This window comes from Hermetia illucens, chromosome 1, assembly GCF_905115235.1.
Source record: "Hermetia illucens chromosome 1, iHerIll2.2.curated.20191125, whole genome shotgun sequence".
NCBI classification, from domain to species: Eukaryota; Metazoa; Arthropoda; class Insecta; order Diptera; family Stratiomyidae; genus Hermetia; species Hermetia illucens.
Genome location: NC_051849.1, coordinates 174,746,880 through 174,767,043, shown reverse-complemented (window position 1 = coordinate 174,767,043; position 20,164 = coordinate 174,746,880). Strand labels below are relative to the sequence as shown.

The following is a 20,164-nucleotide window of genomic DNA, read 5'->3' as shown; positions in this document are numbered from 1 at the left end:
GAATATTCCTTCTTTTAGGCACGCCTCGAAGGTGTTGGCGAAAAGGTCGGACCTAGTCTTTACTGTCAGTTTCAAAGCTCGGTTGGGGATGCCATCCAAACCTGGGGCCTCGTTGTCACTGAATCTACCACATATTTCCCGCAGCTCCTCCACAGTTACTGGAGGTATTATGCCGTCATTTAGCTGGACGACCATTTGCCTTCCGCTATTTTCATGGTGAGGGAACAGAGTGGTAACAATCTATTTCAGGAGCCGCGGACAGATGACTTGGGGTGATTTCCGCAGCCTTTCCATTACCATTCTGTAAGCCTCGCCCCAGAGGTTTATGTCGGCATGGTCACACAGCTGTTTGAAGCAGTTGTTTTTGCTCCTCCGGATGGCTTCCGGCCACGCGATTGCCTGTGTGCCTCCTCCCCTGAGCCTCTGGCATAGCCTCCTTGCTCGGAAACATGCGGCTCGCAGACTTGCGATTTCGTTGTTTCACCAGTAGGTGGTTTTGTCTACTGGGGAGCAACCGCCTTCTGGGCATATTAGCATCGCATGCTTCCGTCACCCATCGGGCGATTTGGGTGGCTTTTCCTCTAGCCGTACCATTTAGGGATATGTTGGATTTCAGCACCGCGGAAAACGTGTCCCCCTCGAAAGCTTTCGCTGTCTAGCCAAGCGTACCACCCGGCATTCTGCGAGAACTCTTTTTCGAGCTCGATCCGCCCTTGATCTCTATGCAGATTGTCTGGTGGTCGCTGTGAGTATAATCCTCACTGACATGCCAAGTGAGTCTACTGGCTAAAGTGGCACTCACGTATGTCAGGTCCACAATAGACCTCAGGCCCCTTCCCTGGAAAGTGTACGAAGCCCCAACTTTCGCCAGTACCACGTTTAGCTCCGCGCAAACTTCGAGGAGAACACGTTCCCTCACATTAGTTGTCCGGCTGCCCCAACAGGAGCAGCAAGCATCTGCTCATACTAGAAGAGTGTAGCGCTGGGTGTAGCATAGCAGCTGTAGATGTGGACGTCCTTCACCTTTGCTCTGATAAAGCCCTCCTCCGGGTGCTCTATTATTTCCTCGAAGCCCATAGCCCTGCTTGGCCCGTTTGGTCTTTGACCCAAACGTTACCACCGTGATTTCGAAATGGTTCGCTTATTATGGCCACATCGATGTTTTTCTCGCGGATGGTTTGCTAGAGTAAATCCTGCGACGCCTCGTAGTGGTTGAAGTTGATTTGTATCAACTTCATCTGCGATTTGTGCTAAGGGCTCGACTGTATTCTGGGCACCTGCTGCTGCCTGCAATGTGCCGATGATCCACTATTAATTCGATTATCAGTGGCCACCATCGGTATTCTCCGTGGCGGAGCAGGCCATGATTTAAATGATAAATTTAAAAAAAATTAATTGTTTTTGAATGTGAGTTTAAGAAAAAAATGGGATTAGCCTGCGGTGTCAAGGAAAAAAAAGTAGAATGATGATTAATTAATTTTTTAAATTGTAAATATTAATATTGATAAGCTTAATGCAAAAGAATTAACTTGAATAATGGCGGTTATTAAATGTGAAAGGATTAATATGAATAGTGTGTTACTTTACCAGACAAGGAAGAACTATAATGGGAAATTGTTCCCAGTTTTTGATAGCAGTATTAGCCAATGCTACTGGCACCCCAATTGGGAAAAAGGGAAAAGCTCACTTCTCGTTTTTATTCGACAGGTAGATTACTGCTCCAGAACTCTATTCTGTTTTTAAGCCATCGGTGTAGAAGAGCTCAGCATATCCCGCCATGCATTCTTTAGGTTCGCCCCATTTTCTCTTTGCTTCAAGATAACTTCATATCTTCTACCAAAGAGATGTATGGGGATTCGAGAATCAGAAAGTATTGCGAAAACTGGATTCAGTTCTCCCAATAAATGTTCCAATGCTCTGTGCCCCCACGTCCATTCTTTCCTATTGAGCTAATCGAATTTGTCTATGAACTGCTCCCATTGCGTGCTTTGAATAAACAAATCCAAGGGCTGCAAATTCAGAAATGCATTCCGAGCTGCGCCGGATATCATGTTCATGGCACCAGTGATACCCAGACACACAATTCCTTGCAGTGTAGCTAGCTTACAGCGAAAACTCTTTTGTTTCACCATAATCCACCACACGACAGATACATAACACAACATGGGCCTAATGATAGTGACATATATCCTCATTCTTACCTCAGTCCTAAGTCCCCATGTCGAGGCAATGGCCCGCCTATACGGCCCACAAGCTGTGAGGGCTCGTTTCATTTTTATGTTTTCATGTTTGTCCCAAATAAGCTTCTTGTTTTGGATAACTCTCAGATATTTCACTTCTTCGGAAAGTTTAAGGGTCGGACCTCTCATCTCTGAAAGGCAAAGACCATTCAGTTTCCTCCTTTTTGTAAATAGTACTATTGTGGTTTTATTTGATTTTATGAAAGTCCATTCCTGATGCATCAACTGTCAATCAAACCAATGGCACGTTGTGTAAATACATACCGTTCCAAGATCTCCAACAACAACAAACACAGTCATGTCATCCGCACAAGCTTGAAAGTGCAGATTTTGCAGTTCACATAGTAGTAAGTTGATCAGCATACTTCACAGAAGTGGCGATAGCACACGTCCTTGAGAGCAGCTTTTCGTCGTTTTTGTTCATAGCAATCTCTGCGCTAGCATAGCCTAGATTCACTAAATTAAAGTTTCATGAACACCACGCTCTCTAGCGGGATCATAAAGCTTTTGGAAGGGCGCATGTTTGTTTTCATTTAGTTGGTTTGAACTTAGTGCCTTCTCTCGAATGTAACGCTCAACCAGTCTCTCCAGATATTTCAGCAAAAATGATATTAAGCTAGGTATGAGGACTACCTTCATCTTCTGCCAGAGCAAAATATCTTCGAAAAATATTTCTTACAAGTTGCTCTAAGTTAGATGCCACCCATGCCAGGTGCTCTGGAGTGTTCAAATGATAGTCTAGCAACTCTCGCGTTTTCATTCGTAACGACCGCGCTCATAGTGCCCCAATTCAAGGATGGAACAGCTTCGCGTTGAGTGGTTTGAAGAAACAGCCAATTCTTTTCCTCCTACTTGTGAGACCTGTTCTCCTAGGTGGTGTACTTCTAAGAGAGTCTGCACTGACTTAACTCTGGAGTTCGTGAAAGCACCATCCGGTTTTCTAAGAAAATCCAACTTGGCCGCCTCGTCCTTGGTGTACTTCTAGAGACTCTGCACTGACTTAACTCTGGAGTTCGTGAAAGCACCATCCGGTTTTCTAAGAAAATCCAACTTGGCCGCCTCGTCCTTGGTTTACTTCTAAGAGAGTCTGCACTGACGTAACTCTGGAGTTCGTGAAAGCACCATCCGGTTTTCTAAGAAAATCCAACTTGGCCGCCTCGTCCTTATTAAGCACTCTGCACAGCCTGGAAGTCTCCCTTTCACCTTCCAGTTGTTCACAGTATGTTCTAAAGGAACCTCATTTCCAATGTTTTGCGAGCCTCTTATATTTACGCTGTGAGGTCCGGAAGTTTAACCATTCTTCATCTTTATTGCTACGATTTAGAATTCGCCTGGTTAATTTCCTGAGTTTTTGCAGTTCTACGTGGCGCAATGAACCGTTTTACCGCTTCGGCTTCAGGAAATAGGACAAGCCTCTTCAAAGCACTCTAAAAGTGAGCGATTTAGAGTTTACAATTGATCTTCTATTGTCAAAAGACTCCATTGTCATCTAGGGAGCTGCACTTTGTCGCCAAGAAGTTCATTGAACTTCGTTCAATCCGTTTTCCTAGTATTCTGTCTTTGTATTACAGACTCTTCGCCTGCAATAGTCGGACTAAATTTAAAATAACGGTGATCTGGGAGGGAGAATTCAATCTGATCAACTCTAACAACTTTGAAGTGCAGATTCTTAGGTCAATTAATTCACTTCTTCTTGGCCCAATGAACGTGAGGCGCATCCTACGGTCATCAGACCAGCTGAAGTGATAAAATCAAACAGTTTCTCTCTTCTAGGATTGCATTTGTTACTGCCCCAATAAATATGCTGAGCGTTCACATTACAACCTATTAAGAGTTCAAGCCACTTGATGTTGCATATACTACTAGTTCCCTTAGTTCTTGCCTCAGCGGAGGACACAAAGAATCAGAGGATAAGTAAGCAGAGGCAACTATTAACTTTTTTCCTCCTACCATTCACCTGATATTGTAAGTTGACCGCAACAAATTCCTGGGAACAAATTGCCTCAGCATGGTTGCCTCTAACAATTTTGACATCAGAACGCAGGTCCTCGGTTTCGAGAATATCTCTTCGAAAAAAGATCCTAGTCCTCTTTACTGATACAATATCGCAGATTTTGTTAAGTCCTGCAACTTTGCCAGCTTTGCTGCGTTCAGTATGCATTTCACCGGGGTTACCAGCTTGTCCTCACTTCCCAACGAAAGTTTCGCTTTCTTGGTTCCGATTTCTCTGGATATTGTCACACTTGGTGGTGTAGCAACGCCCCCCATACCCAAGAAACTTCTACTTCCTTTGCAGTGCATTCCGTTGTCGTGGCTGGGACCCTCCCAGGTCTACGGTGTCCGGGCTGCATGGATCTGTTTCCACATACCGGAATTAGACGAGTTGTGTCCATCTACTTCCATTTCTTCCGCTTTTCCTTATAGAGGCGGAGCAGAAGATTCTGACAGTCAAGCTTGTAGTCCCTTCTCCTTTGCGGCTAAGGTTTAATTTTCCACCATTGTATAAAAAGGAGCTTTCTCCATCTGTTGCTGCCTTCACAGTCTTAAATCTTTGTTAACCTTATTATCCAATCCCTCAAGACGTTCACTCCTGGAAACTCCTTCGAAACGCAAGCAAATGCGATGTTATCGTCTTCCGAGGTAGAATCCACATTACCTGGGAGATGACAGCAGACACATGAAAACTTAATATCAGTATCAGGGCGGTTTCTAACCCCTCTGTCTGTTCCATCAAATACTTGGGGCTACACCTAAATTCCCGCTTATTACCAATCCCATAAACCCCAACACCCGCATCGGTTTAATCACTTTATGACCCATTATTAAATTCCTCAACCCGCCCCCAAATAAAACTATTTTGTTATAAACAGCTGATAAGACCTGTGATCACATACGGCCTCGTCCCACCAAATGGAGCAAGTGCGCGTATATGGGAGGAGGTTCTTTCATCTAGCCACGCCCGATTCCTATCTCCGTTCCAACCAGTCTCTCTATGACAGTGTCAACTACATCTATGTCGATAGATTCCTCTACAACTCCCTCATTAAATTCCTACCCAAATCCCAATCTCATGACAACGACTTTATCCATTCTAATGCGATCCTACAAGAAAACTTCCCGACCCACTCTACTCGACAGATCTCTTCATCCTCCACATGTGAAAAAAGCATTTAGCACGACGATAGGCTAAGTCTATTCAATCGACCAGCAGACATTCCCCAGACCTTGTATATGACTGAGGTAACCCCTCTGAAAGGACGTACACTGAAGACTCTTCAAGATAGGATCAGAAGAAGAGATATCTGGATACCATTCGGTCGTTTAGTTAGTTTAGTTTTTGTCATCAACACTACACCAACAAAGGGACATTTTTCCATGCATGATAAATAAAAAAGTCGTAAAATAAACTCAGGCATACTACCCCATCCCCTGAATAATACCTTGATTGGACTAGCAATGTGCTGTGGTCAGTTGGTAAAGATAAGATTCAATTCAAATTAAATGGCAATACGGTTCACTGGATACTGAAAACATTGAGAATCTACCAAATCTTGTGAATTCCGCATCACAACATGGGACTACTCAAGAATTATCTAAACATTAAAAATTGCTAATTCAGCGTGATAGTTGAAATATAACACAAGCTCATCAGGCCAGAATACGCAGAAGATTGATAAGAAGACACCATGATAGAATTGACAAAATGACGAGTTTTGCGAAAAAATATAAATAAGAAATCTATTCCATAGCTAATATCACTCTATTTCCGATTCCCGTACTTTACGGTCTTGACGCCACCTTAGGAGAATAATCTTTTTCGAAAGGTTCAGAACAATTCGCGTGGAAGAGTGTAACTAAAAATAATTGTGATACTGTGTGATACCCTGTGCTTTCGAATATTGATGTAGTTTTTCGGGTCAACAGACCAAGGGGTGAAAATTAAAAGTGTCGGTTATGCAAGATTCTGTGTTAAAATGTTCCATCAAATATTTTTGGTAAACTAAGTTTTTGGATTCAAAAATATTCTGGATAATACAGTTATTACAAAAAAGTGAAATATTGACAAACGGAGCCATCTAGGTAAACGGATTTACTTCCTCTGAACTCGGTAGCAGAATAAACTACCAAAAGTTTATCGATTTTGCCATCCCAAAAGAATTGTTTAGGTTTTGGTGAGTACTACCTTCTCTAAAATTTAAAATGCTCTCTCCAAAGAATTGGTATCCCTCTTGAAACGTTTTTGTCTACGTTGGTCTTCTTTGGCTTTGCAAGAAAACTGACTTAAGCTACTTGACGATGATCTTCATCGGTTTCATCTTGGTCAAATATTAATGACTGCTTTATAGTTTTGTTTTTGAAGATAGAAAGGTGATTCATATTTGGGTGCGATATTTTTATATTTATAGACTGGGCCAAATATTATTATAAAATCAAATCAATAAATCTTTTTGAAATAAATACACTCCTTAACTATCTGCGGAAAATTATTGAATTTCGATTACTGTCGTGGACGCTACGCCCCACGCTGTACTGACGTGATAAGCTTCAGACCGATCAGCCCAAGCCGTTTTTGCCAGTAGACCGATTCAGCGTACATTTTAATATCTCCAACTATAATATTAGATATGTAAAAATAATTGTTTTTGTTCGAGGTAAACGCATTTGTTTCCTTATTTAACAAAATATTTATTATGCATAATATTTGCCATCGTTTGTCACAACCTTGGCCCATCTTTTTGACAGAATACGGATCCTGCGTCAGATGAACTACTCCCCAGCCAAGTATTTGCATTGTTTTCTGGACCGCTTTGGCGAAATCCCGCCTTGCATTATCATGCTGGCAAATGACCTTACCGTGTCTGTCCTTCAGACGCAATAGTTGCTGCTGGTAAAGGTATGCCGTCACGGTTTGACCACGTTTCAAAACCTCGAGATCGATCATTCCCGCCAGATGGGAAGCAACGTCTTCTTACCGTAGATGCTCATCTTTGCCTGGTGCCTTGATGGCTGACCTCATGTAATCCGTGATTCTTTGCGTTTCGTATTGTATCTACACTGATACACTTTTCGTCACCCATTACAATCAGATCAAAGAATTGCTTTCTTTCATGCCTTTCAAGAAGCAATTCGCAGACGTCTTCCAATAGCTATCCCAGACATTCATTCATTTTCCTTCCTTCTTTCCCATGGGTTTTAGGCAGTATGTAACAGACTATTGATCGACCCCCAAAGTGTCAGCAAGTTGCTATTGCATTTAACGGGAGTCTACATTCAATACTGCATTTTCCGGCTTTTTTGGTCGTCCGTGGTCTTTGTGTCACCATCTTTGACCCACTGAAACCACTTTTGCCACGTGCGAACTCTTCGGGTATGGTCGCCATATGCTTTTGCAAGTAGCCTATGTGATTTCTATACACTTTTCTTTAAGAAAAAGTATTATTTTTATTATTCTGTTAAGGGAAAGTCGCACCGCGTCCTTAAAGAACTATTGGGCCCCTTTTACTGCTTATAGTGTACCTGTTAATCATAGTATCTCAAGCAAGCCTATAACCGTCAGGAACTTTATTATGTTCCCTACTTTTACTTACTTTTAATTGGAATTAAGTGTTCTCCCAGATGCGTCGACCTTGTGACTACGTAGTGCCGGAGACTGTCCCAGGTCGTGTATAGAGGTTTCATCACACCCTGCGCAAAACCTGCAGGCAGTGTCCGTAGATATCCCTAGCTTCCCTAGGTGATAGTTTAACCGACAGTGACCAGTGAGAATTTCCGCTATGATTCGGAGGTTCCTTTTGGTGAGGTTTAAGCAACCCTTTGTGCGTATGGGTTCGTTTCCCCCAATGAGCACCCTGGACTGCTCCATCCCTAGTAGACCCCTCTCCCCCAATATAGTTCCCTCAACCACTCCTTTTCGTTTTTTAGTGTCGTAACCATGAAACCGTTTCCGATTCCACAGAAGGGTTCTGGCCCGTGTAAAGGCGTCCCTGCTCCCTTCTTGGCTAGTTGGTCCGCTGCCTCCTTGCCTCCCAACCTAGCATGGCCTGGAACCCAGAGTGTCCACATCTTGTTGGACGAGAAAAAGTAATGCAGAAACATTTCCGCAAATTGCATTTTACAGGCGCAAAACTTGAAATTTTCAACACGGTGCAAACACACACAAAGTCAACTGCCTTGGATAGTCAGCACACATACCTTTCAGATGTAATACTGCCACATGTAGGCTTTAAACCGGTTACAAATATATTGCAATCTATCAGCGATGCGAATAGTCACTTTCAAACACCAAATAACTTGCAATTGCGACATAGTGGTTGGGTTCGTCGGTCGGCTGATCACCAATTAGATTCTTCACAAGCTTGAAAAAGGAAAAATATTTCTGGGTTCTAGCCATAGTGAAGAGTCCTTTCTTCCGAGTGGTACCTTTTCATAATATACATCTTCATATTGCTTCTCGCGGTAATAGAGGTCCTAAATGCGCTTTAAGTCTGAGCTTAAATTGATCGGTCGACTCGACTGTGGTCTCAATATCCACCCTTATGAGTCTACTCCTTCAAACTTCGTGTATTAAAAACAAGCTTAACAGGAACGCTAGGGAGGCTGTATAAGTCACGAGTATATTTACTAGAAACATTAAATTGCGTAGATATTCAGCAACAGCGAAGCCTAGGCCCTAATTTAGTAACGACGGCTTTGTCCGAGTTTTGCCATTTCGGTTTTCCTAGCAGCTGCCTGGCACCTGCGTCAATACCATCATTCAGTGTGAAGGAGGATCTCTCATATCTTTTTTCTTCCATAGATTTTGACGCCACATGAAGACTGTCTGTGATGGTTCGTTTTGTCTTATGTAGATAAACGATCACGATATCGTCCACAAAATGTCTTCGCTATATAGAATCACCTATCCTCTTGGAAGGACAGATAATTCCGAAGAGTAATCTTTAGAGGTATCTACTTCCAAACGTGGCCAACGAATACATGAGGGCTGGCATACTCATCATTGGCTTGTAACTTGAATAGCATATCTGCTTATTGGTTCTGTTTTTTTAACCCCACACGGGATGTGAGGAGTCAACACATACAGGCGAACAACTCGCTAAATTTTAAATGGTTATCCATCCCAGTATTACCGATCACTGTTTCAGTTAAAAATAACCCATAGAGTAACTATCGGCCTATACTGTTAACAATCTAATAATCGTTAGCGCAAGAATCCATATTGGACCAGGGCCTTGAAATGTGTTAGAGCGCTTCATTCAAGACCGTAACGGTACACTACAGGGTACTGTAGGAGACAATGTAGTCAGCATTGCGCTCGCGATTATTACGCTGATTTGACTCAGGTACTCATTCACAGCTGAGTCGACTGGTATCCGACGTCAAAACACGATACAAATCCCGCTGCTACCAGTGAGCTTTGAACCGCGACCTTCCGTACGACAACCTTGTGCTCTAACCACTCAACTATCCGGGCACTGTTAACAATCCTGCTATTTTATATGACCTTGCACATTGGTCAAGTTCAACCTAGTCAGTCTTACTACTTTTGACGGGATACACAATTGTTTCATGGGAATATATAGTTTTATCCTGGCTGTACTATTATAGGCGGTTTTAAACTCTATGCGAAGATTGTGCAAGATTGGCATGGTAACAATGTGTCTCTGTTTGTGTATGTGTTTATGAAGTGGGAGAGCCCTCCTAAGACTCTCTCAACTACGATGCTCCACATTAGCGGCTATAGTCGTTGCCCTGAGGACAATGTTGAGTGATTTTCGTGACAGTACCTGTCAGCACTCCAATTTGCCTATCCTCTAACGTCTTGCCCTTCCAGGAGGTCAAGGCGTTTACTACCCCGTTCCGGATCAGGGTATATCGTATCCTCCTGCGATGTCTGAAAACGCACACTGTGCTATATTTTGGCTTCTATGGTATGCCGTTGTATATCGGCCAAGTGATACAATTCACTTTCCGTCGTGCCTTCTGCTCGATAAGCGTGTTGACATGGATGTAAGTTATGGTGCATTAGAATGATAGTTCTAATATAGCTTTCTTTGACCTTCTCCACCATTTGAAGCGCATGCTTGGAAAATTGGTCTGCAAAAAAAGTTAGGGTGAAAAGATATATACAAAGGCTAGCTACCTTTTAGCACCCTTAGGAGAGATTCTAAAATGGTTTATAAACATCTTTGAAGTATTGCTGGAAAAATGCCACCTGCTCCGATTAATTTCATTCGTTTGGAGGTTCCCATCGCCCATCTTGCTCCAAAACCTCTTTTTCTAATTTCGAATTTTTCTTTTCCCTTTCTACTGTTTGTCTCCCACAGCGCAGTAGGATCTCGGGAAATCAAATCTGAAGAGGGGATGCACCGTGCCTTCCTGATTAGTAAATGTCCAATCTTTCTTCTACAGAGAAATAAAGGATGTTACCCCGTCCTTTTCTTCAATTTTGTACACCCTGGATATTTGTCTGGTTTGTTTAGTCCCTTCACAGAATTCCCTGAAGCTGTTTCGTGTTGCTTCCTTTACTGGGATGACGTACACATTCTTGTGCCATTTGAATACACTAGGGCTCATATGAGTCGTCATTGATGCATATAGGATGGCGGATGGCGAATGAAGTACAAAATCGAGTTATACCTATTAAATGAAGCAGAAGCCATCCATCTCCATCTCCATCCATCCATCCATATCAAAGATCAATTACGGATATCTTACTCTAGTGTCATAGAAGAATATCTGTCTAACGCACCGAAGGAAGTGTTCGGATTACCAAGTTCGATGCAAAGTTGCATTTAGTGCTGACTTAATATCTTGTTTCGCAGTTTATTGGATTTGTCTACGTATGACCTAATCGCATTTCCTGGAGGATGTCACACCATTTCGAGTATTGCTGTAAGCGGTGAATGGGCCACTTTGGTGGTTTTATGCCAAACTTCAGGCCGGCCAACCACGTATATTTCAGCCTATCAGGTACGCCTGAATAGTCCGCATTTGACCAGCGGCCGCAATGTAGATGGGCTGCATTTGATCTGTCCTTTTTGAATGTTTAGGGGTCGGTGATCGAATGAAAAATGATTGGGCCAATCGGCCAGACATGTTTGTTTAGGATGTGAGCAAGGATTTCATGTTTGTTTAGGCTGTGAGCGGAGCGATAATTTTGTGAGCATCTTTGCCGCTGATGAACATTTTTGATAAATGCTCACGCACAAAATTATCTCAACGAGAGAGTTGAACTAATGATGTTGTCGCTTGCCGGTACGTGGATGATGTATTCAGTTCAACGGGTGGGCGAGTATATTACGGGCTCTTCCGGCGAAACCGACAGGTCAAACTGTACGGGGATGGCGTGCTTCACTCTCTTGGACTTCCGCCCGGATATGTTTTTACTTGATCGCTCCGCATGTTGCTAAGTCTTTATGGACGAAGATCCTTCCGCGGTGGTGTTGCGCTGTCATTTTCCGACGTGACATTTGTTCCTTGAAATTCTCAAGAAATAATTGTGGATTCGGCGGCGTACTGTTAAGAAAAATCCCCCAAGTAAGAGAAGCGGAGTACCGTATATCAACTACGGCCTATGTTTCAAGGTCTTCTTTGTTGGTATTACGTGTGCTTTTTTAAACCAGCAGGGATGTACATACGGGCGAATTTAACTGATCTGCGTATCATAATGCTCTGAGATTCACCTTTCTAACAGCTGTCTAGCTGGAGCTCATTAGATTCGAGAATTTATGCAAATTCCACATCTATTCGCTGGACTGCGGCGATTTATTCAATTGTAATGGAGATTGGCATGTTGGTGCTACCAACAAAAGATAAGGTATCTTGCCACGACGTTATCTTTGCCCGGTTAAGTTATAAATTTCCTTCATAAATTTACTTAGCCAATTCAGTTGGCGCAACTGTCTCAGTGAAGCTTATCGTCTGCCTTCGGTATCAGCTTTCTATCTTCCACTAAATCTCGAAAGTACTTCAAGCTGCTGTTAATTGATTGCAGCTTACTCTCGTACCTAATGGTTTCCACGCTCTGTCATTGAATTCCTCATTTCTTAAGTGATATTATATATCGTCTTAAGTGATATTATATATCGCGAAACGATGTCTACATGCTGCTCCTCTGGACTCGCTGATGCTACCTCGGTATCGTCGATGTACCCGTATCAGAATTCGTATCTTCTAAGCCCAGTATCTATGTATTGCTGCAGAGTTTGTGCAGCGTTTTTTAGGTCAAACGTCATTACCCGAAAGTGGTTATAATGGCTATTTAGGGTACGGCCTCTGGTACTACCGGTGTTTGGTAATACGCCCTGATGGTATCCAACGTTGCAAAGATTTTGCAGTTCTGCGGTTTACATAAATTCCTACAGGTGGGCCATTGGATATATCTCCAGTATAGTGACATTATTTAGGTGGTGGTGATCGCCACACGGAGCGTGAGGTGGAGCGGACTACTCTATTGTTAGAGAGATGACAGTTTGATTTGTTGATTATAGATTTAAATTGTGGCCACGCACTCGATGAGGCACTTGTGGAGCTATCGTGGGGGTAAAGTGGAACACTTATTTTTACACTATCTTCCCAGCATGCATGCAAAGGGGCATGTAAAACTTTTCTCAACCGAATATAATCATTTGAGGTATCGAATGAATCAATTAGTATTTTCCGAAACTGGTGTTATTCTTGTCGCGAATTGTAAAGCGCGCGAGTAAGGAGCCAAAACGTGCGCACTATGCGCACAATGAGACAGGACTCTTTTTCCGGAACTACCAAACCGAAAAACTCCAAAGTTCAAATGAACTTACTAAACGTCCAGTGCCGCATACACTGCTTTATGCGGATGATGTTTTTCTACCGTCTAATAACAAAAATGATCTCGAGCAACTTTTCCTAAAATGGAATGATCGCCTCATGAAACACGACTTCAGATTGAATCTGAATAAAACTGAGTTTTCGACAACCGATCCCCGTGAAACAAGCACAGTCACTGTGAACGGCAATGACCTGCCCAGAACTGGGCGATTTAAATATCTCGGGTCAATGCGATCAGCCAATGGAGAACTGCGTTATGAAATTGCTTTACGCATGAACGCAACCTGGATGAAGTGGCATTGCACAACTCATGTTTACTTTGGTCGACGTATCAGCGAACATCTCAAATCTAAAATTTACCGGAATGTCGTCCATCCTTTCGTCCTCTATGGTTCTGAGTGTTAGCCGAGTATAAAAGACAATGAACAGCGTCTTGCGGTAATGGAGATTAGGATTTTTCGTTGGACTACTGCCGTGACACGTTTTGATCACATCCGAAATGAAGATATCCCGATCGTGGAAAAACTGCGAAAGAGGCGTCTTCGTTGGTATGGCTAAAAGGCTAGTCAAAACAACGGTGGCTCAATACGCTGGATAGTGATTTAAAAGCCTGACGATCACATCCAAATCAAGCATTTGATAAAATAAAATGGTGGAACCGATCACGACGAGTCGACCCCGCTTGTGAACGGGACAAAGGCAACTTGCTGAAATTGCTTGAAACCCTCACTTTAAGTTTACCCTACGAGTGCAAAATTTTGCAACGGCGTAGAAGAAAGTATACTTGAAAGTATACGTGATAATTAACGTGAATAATTGACATTCGAATGAAATATTAAAGCTGCATTTATGAAGAATCTACCTTTGTCTAGCCCTTTTTAAGGTTTTGTGTAAAACAAAACCTTATTGGAATCGTCTGCGCGTTTTTCTCTCCGTCTCTCTGTCGAACGCACTTTTCTCAGAAGCAGTTGTACGGACTGTCACCAAATTTGGCGGGAAGTTACACCGTTCTATGTTGAACCTAATAGAGGCCCCCATACATTCAAAATGGGGATGATGATTTTTGCTCGTAAAATGTGGTCATGTGGGATATGAAATTAAAGGTCTTGATCAGTACTTTTTAATGCTTGCCTTAGTTCTGACATTTAATGCAATTGGGGTGAGAGCGGGGGCTGGAAAGTCGTAATTTCTTTCGTGGACCCATTCTCAGGACCCACTATGGATGGCCACTATGCATCCATATCAATATCTATTAAAATAAAATTGGTAATTGAATATTACTGTAATTTTTAGTAATTGATTCTAAAATCCCCTTAAGTTCATCCGAGAATCATCCAACCGTCGAAATCGCACCACTACTAACAAAGCCATAGCAGATCAAATTTATCGCTTCAATACAAATTCTAAGACTTTGGATGACAGTATCACGCTAAAGTGAATATTTTTACATAATATGTGCATATACACAATTTGTCAGGCACAAAAGAAGCAAACGTCCACTTATAAATATGTTTATATAATAGATACGTCAAATCTTTCATACCTGAAGAATCCAGCCCGTTCTCATTCGTGGGAGTACTGAGACGGCGGCTTGTATATCTATCAGAAACTTTAACTCAGCTTATTTGTCGACTATAATCAGGCATTTTTTTTTTTTGAAAAATTTACCCCGCGCACCGGAATGTTAGGCAATCTTTTTAGTTTTTCTGCTTCTAGCAGCCGAAAAATGACTCGTCCACTTGTCCAATAACCATAAAATGAACATATTCGTTAACTGCTCCTTAACACGGTCATGGTTACACTGGACGGTTTTTTTCCTAAGCTTTGGTCCTGCAACAGGCCACTAATTTCTCAAAGGCGCTAATGACACGGTTTTTGATCACCATGTACGGATCAAATTGTGGGGGATCCCTTGCAATTGACACTATCAATAGTAACAAGTAGGAATACCGGGAGCTCGCGCTTCGGGTGTAAAGGTTTTGTGTTCATCTTATGTAAGAAATTTCAACGCACATTTTTCTATTCATATATAGTTACAAATCCAACATAATCCTTCATATTTTTCCAAAATACGAGACATACGTACATATTACAACCATAGGTATTACGCTCACCCTAGACAAACAAACTGCCTATTTCCGAATACTGTACACAAATATGCACATATATAAATTCATCGTACCTATATTTCCGATTTACTTTGTGCACAAAAGCGTTCATATGTACATATATTGTACGTATATTAAATACCGCTAGTTTAATGTACAAATATCTGAATTAGATACTACCCGCAAACTTCATTAGCACGCATATACTATATACCTACATACACACATCTCTGTTTGAAGTAATTGTGACTAAAAAACTAAAACAAAATAATTCTTTGCGACCCCATTCATAAGATGAATTGATATGTAATGATGACGTCATGCAGGTTGTAGAGTGCACGATATTCACAAAAATAGCAAAGTTTCACACTCTGCAACTTTGTTAATAATAGTTTGATTTTCTTCAAACTTGACCAAATTGTGCATTATGGTCTTCATTATACCCTTGCCAAATTTTATAAGGGGTGAACATAAGGGGGGTTGCCGGGTAAATTTCTAAAGTGTGGAAATATACTATTATTAATTTTATTTGTGTCGATATCGGAACAGAATATATTTTGAGGCCTAGATTTCATAGAGATGCACCACTGTGATTTTTTTCAGATTTTTTGGTTGGATAGGTTGTGAGAACGAGACCTGTTTCACTTTTTGGGGGTCACACTTTGAACCCTCACTCCGCTATGTTTCACCTAATATCAAATATGGAACCAGTTTCAGAAAGTACTAATTGCGCCCTTTAATTTGATACCCCACATGCCCATATTTGATGAAAAAAAATGTTGCACCCTCCATTCACATGTATGGGCAGCCCCCCCTTAAACTTAACACAAAATAGCGCCACATGCTGCATGTCAAGGGAACAACAGATCACACACACTTACTAATTTTCGTGACAATCGGTCCAGCCATTTCCGAATAAATCGGCTGTGACAGACAGACCAACAGACGGACGGACAGACAGACAGACGGACAGAGAGACATCGAATCGATTCTAATAAGGTTTTGTTTGACACAAAACTTTAAAAATTGCGGATTTTCGTTCTGGATGATATAGTCGAATTTCGAGTCCCTTTATACCAGATGGCTACCACTTGTGAAAACCAAAACCATCTTGCTTATAAATCACTGGAAATTTCACTATGTGCGCGGCCTGCTTGACACCATTTTCACGTCGAACACAAGTTATGTCCGGGTTCGTTTCTCCCTCCCGCCATTCGCAGCAGTTGAAGAAAACTAAAGAGCTTCGCTGTTACTATCAAAAAACGGGACGGATGATTGGGGAGTCCACTGTTTCTTTCAAACGCGTATTGTTCCCGACCTTGAATCGTTGGCATTGACAATCCACTGAACCGAAAATCGCCTCACAAGCGAGGTTACTGCCTTGCGGTGACGACTATATCTCTAGTTACTGCAAGATGTTTTCTTTCAGCCCAACGCCCGGTTTACTATGTCAAATCTACAGATCAGATTTAGATAGATCTAGATGTTTGTACTTCCATTTAATTTTCTTTTTTTTTCTTTTTCAGGGCTGTATCCAATCGGCATGTTTCTAATAACAATTGGCCTCTTCTTAGTTATAATTTTTATTTTAATTCAATATAATTATGGATACTGGAAGCGTCGCGGTATCCCATATATAAAACCACATTTGATCTATGGAAATTTGAAAGCTTTCGTCAAACGTGAAGAATCATTCACCGTCTCCGCGGCAAATCTGTACAATAAACTTAATAAGCCAGTCGTTGGCGTTTATTTATTTTTCCGTCCTGCGCTTTTAATTCGCGATGCAGAGTTAGCAAAGAAGGTTCTAGTTACCGATTTCCAAAGTTTCCACGATCGTGGTGTTCATTCAAATGAAGAAATTAATCCCCTAGCAGCGAACCTCTTCAGTTTAGAAGGTAAAAGATGGAAGGACTTACGAGCGAACCTCACTCCTACATTTACGTCTGGCAAACTAAGAAAAATGTTTCCAGTAATTGAGTTGGTTGGAAAGAGAATGGAAAAACATTTGGAAAGTTTAATAGAGAGCAATAACGGTATTGTTGATATGGCCACCGTTGCAACCAGGTGAGCTTCCTTAAATTGGCCACATGAGTACTTAAAATCACCACTAATATATGCTATTTTTACTGTAGGTATGCCAATGATGTTATCGTGTCCATTTTCTTTGGACTGGAAGTAAACAGCTTTGAAGACAGTGCTAACATATTCTCCCAATTTCGTGATGGATTTAATGGAAAAGGATTCATCCAAAACCTCACTGGCGCGACTGTTTTTCTCTACCCAAAGTAAGTGTAACTTTCGCCTTTGATACACCAAATATTCACTTTCCGGCTTTGCAGGCTTTTCGAGCTTCTTAAGCTATATAAGGTTAACAATCGTTTCATGAATATTATGGCAGATATTGTGAAAAAAACAATTGAAAATCGTGAGCAAACTAATACAGAAAGAAATGACTTTATGCAGTTGCTAATGCAGCTTCGCCAGACGGGAACACTCGAAGGGAATGGAAAATGGTCAAATGGTGAGTAACATCCTTTAAAATCATAAAAACAATTCATGTTGTTTCTGGAATTGTGTTGCTTAAAACACAATTTATTATGGTCCTGAATTTTCTATTCTGCTTTCTATTTTTCTTCCTCTAGACAAACAAATTAAGCTGTCAATGAACCAAATTGTAGCTCAAACAGTTTTGTTCTTCCTGGCTGGCTCTGATACTACAGCGATAACAATAGCTTGTTGTTTGCATGAACTGACACAGAACGAAGAAATTATGCACAAATTAGAGGAAAATATTAGTCAAACTCTGGAAAAGCACAACGGGGTTGTCTGCTATGAATCCATCCAAGATATGGAATATCTAGAAATGGTCATTCAAGGTAATAGTCATCAAACGAATATTATTACCTGAAGATTCCGGAAGTTTTCATTTTTTTAAAACTATCTTTATTAGAGACTGTTCGCAAATATCCAGCACTACCTCTTCTCAATCGGATGTGCACAAAATCGTTCGAAATACCTGATAGTGGTATCGTCATTGAGAAGGATACGCAACTATTAATATCTATCTTAGGGTTCCACAGAGATCCAAAGTACTTTCCGAATCCCATGAAATTCGACCCAGAACGATTTCGGGAAGGCAGCAAAGGATTTAACGCAAACGCGTTTATTCCTTTCGGTGATGGACCACGCACTTGTATAGGTGAGTCAGCAGTCAATTGAAACATTGCATGGAAACCCTTCCTTTCGGCCGTGCAGCAAACATAGAACATCGAGTAAAGCATCACTCCAGGAATCCATATATTCCTGAGGGTATTGTACATACACCTGTTTTCCTCCATCAAACATATTTACTGTACTCGCACTCCAGGTTATTCATCTATAAATAGCTATTGTATATATGCATTGGAATATTTCAGGGATGAGGCAGGGTAAACTTAGCGCCAAGGCAGCTTTGATTCGATTGTTGACTAAGTTCGAGTGGAGCGCAACAACAAAGGGCGAAATAGAGTTTGATAATTACGCAACAACTATAATGGCGAAAGGTGGAATTAATTTGAAAGTATCTAAACGGCTTCAAATGTCCTGATCCTGTCGAAAACAAATATTACGAATCTTGAATAATCACTACCAATATTTCCTAGGGAAAGTATTAATAAGCACTCATGAAACGATGCTACTCATTCACGATTAACGCCTCACTTATGGAGCATTAATCATTATAGCAATTAATTTTAAGGAAAAGACATTGCGATTATAAGTTAATGAATTCTTATATGTATTTGAAATGGTTACATCCTCCGTTATGCTTATGTACAAAAATGAATTCATTAGTTACAGAGAGAATATATAACATGGGAATGTATGTAAAGATAAGTTTATGTGCTTTTGAGCTCGGGAATAATACGGTCAATACCTTCAAGGTGTACTTTGTTTACAAAAACAAAAGAGAAGAAAGATGTACGCCAGAAGAAAATCTGCTCAAATATTTACCAGATAAGTTATATCAACAATGTGGATCTTACATTAATTTATAAAAATGTTAGATGTATTATTTGAACAATTATTTATTCATCCCCAGGTCTAATTTGTAGAATGGCTCTTGTCAACAAAGTGGCAGATGGCTACAGTTATTTTGTTTATTATTATCATTTTGTATTACCTTTTGTCGCTTCTTGGAAAACATTATTTATTACTGAAGAAGCTGGATTGTCCAGCATTCCTGTTTTGCCCATGATTGCTATAGATGCCACGCTTGCAGGCACTCACTGACTAACTAGAGAATTGAATGAGTTTCAGATATACAAGGCATAGTTACTTGCTGTCAACTACCTACCTAATTATTCATATACTCAATAAGAGCTGACTGTAGCGTTTTTCCTTTGTGATATCTTTTATCTCTAGATAATGTCTCCGGTTACTTTATTCCGGTAATTATATTAGCAAGACAGCAAGCACGTTTACTTGGTCGGCATATAGTGAAAGGTATTTCCTGTCTTTAAGTCGCCGAGGGAGATTTAACTAGTCTTTTTAGTAAAGTTCAAATGGATTTGATCAAAAGCTGCATGGCTACTGAAATACACCATTAAGCTAGGTGCAATTCAAAAATAGATGTGTCTACCAATTTACATTCAAAGAGGACTTGTGCCTGCGTCGACACATCAATTATGTTTTTTAAGGTTTTGTTTGCAAATCGATTCAATGTCTGTGTCACGCCACTTTTGTCAGAAGCGGCTCTACCGATTAACACGAAATTTGATGAAAATGTCAAAGTTCCCCGCCCAGAAATGCACTGAGTTACATCTTTCTACGTTGAAATTAAGAGGGGGTCCTCATACATGCAAGAGGGCTTTGTCAATTTTTTTCATTGAATATGGTCATGTTGGATAGCAAATGATAGGGTCTTAATTAATACTTTTCGATGAAAGTCTTAGTTTTGACATTCTTTGAAAAGAAGGTCGAAAGTGATGATTTCTTTAACGGGGCCTTTCTCAGAAACTACTCAACCGA

At 41.1% G+C, this 20,164-nt stretch overlaps 1 protein-coding gene across 1 annotated transcript; it reads left to right on the top strand.

Annotated features, from left to right (window-relative positions):
- Positions 1–6,315: 6,315 nt before the first annotated feature.
- On the top strand, positions 6,316–19,122 carry LOC119657528 (probable cytochrome P450 6d4). The gene is made up of 7 exons (XM_038064474.1): positions 6,316–6,412; positions 16,681–17,221; positions 17,290–17,442; positions 17,497–17,678; positions 17,800–18,033; positions 18,108–18,356; positions 18,574–19,122. The coding sequence occupies exons 2-7, from the start codon at positions 16,698–16,700 to the stop codon at positions 18,741–18,743; spliced, it is 1,512 nt and encodes a 503-aa protein (XP_037920402.1). The 5' UTR covers positions 6,316–6,412; positions 16,681–16,697; the 3' UTR covers positions 18,744–19,122.
- Positions 19,123–20,164: the final 1,042 nt, after the last annotated feature.

Coding starts and splice junctions, on each gene's coding strand:
- LOC119657528 (XM_038064474.1), top strand. CDS start 16,698: ATGTTTCTAATAACAATTGGCCTCTTCTTAGTTATAATTTTTATTTTA. Junction 17,443..17,496: donor ACTGTTTTTCTCTACCCAAA/GTAAGTGTAACT, acceptor CCGGCTTTGCAG/GCTTTTCGAGCTTCTTAAGC. Junction 17,679..17,799: donor GAATGGAAAATGGTCAAATG/GTGAGTAACATC, acceptor TTCTTCCTCTAG/ACAAACAAATTAAGCTGTCA.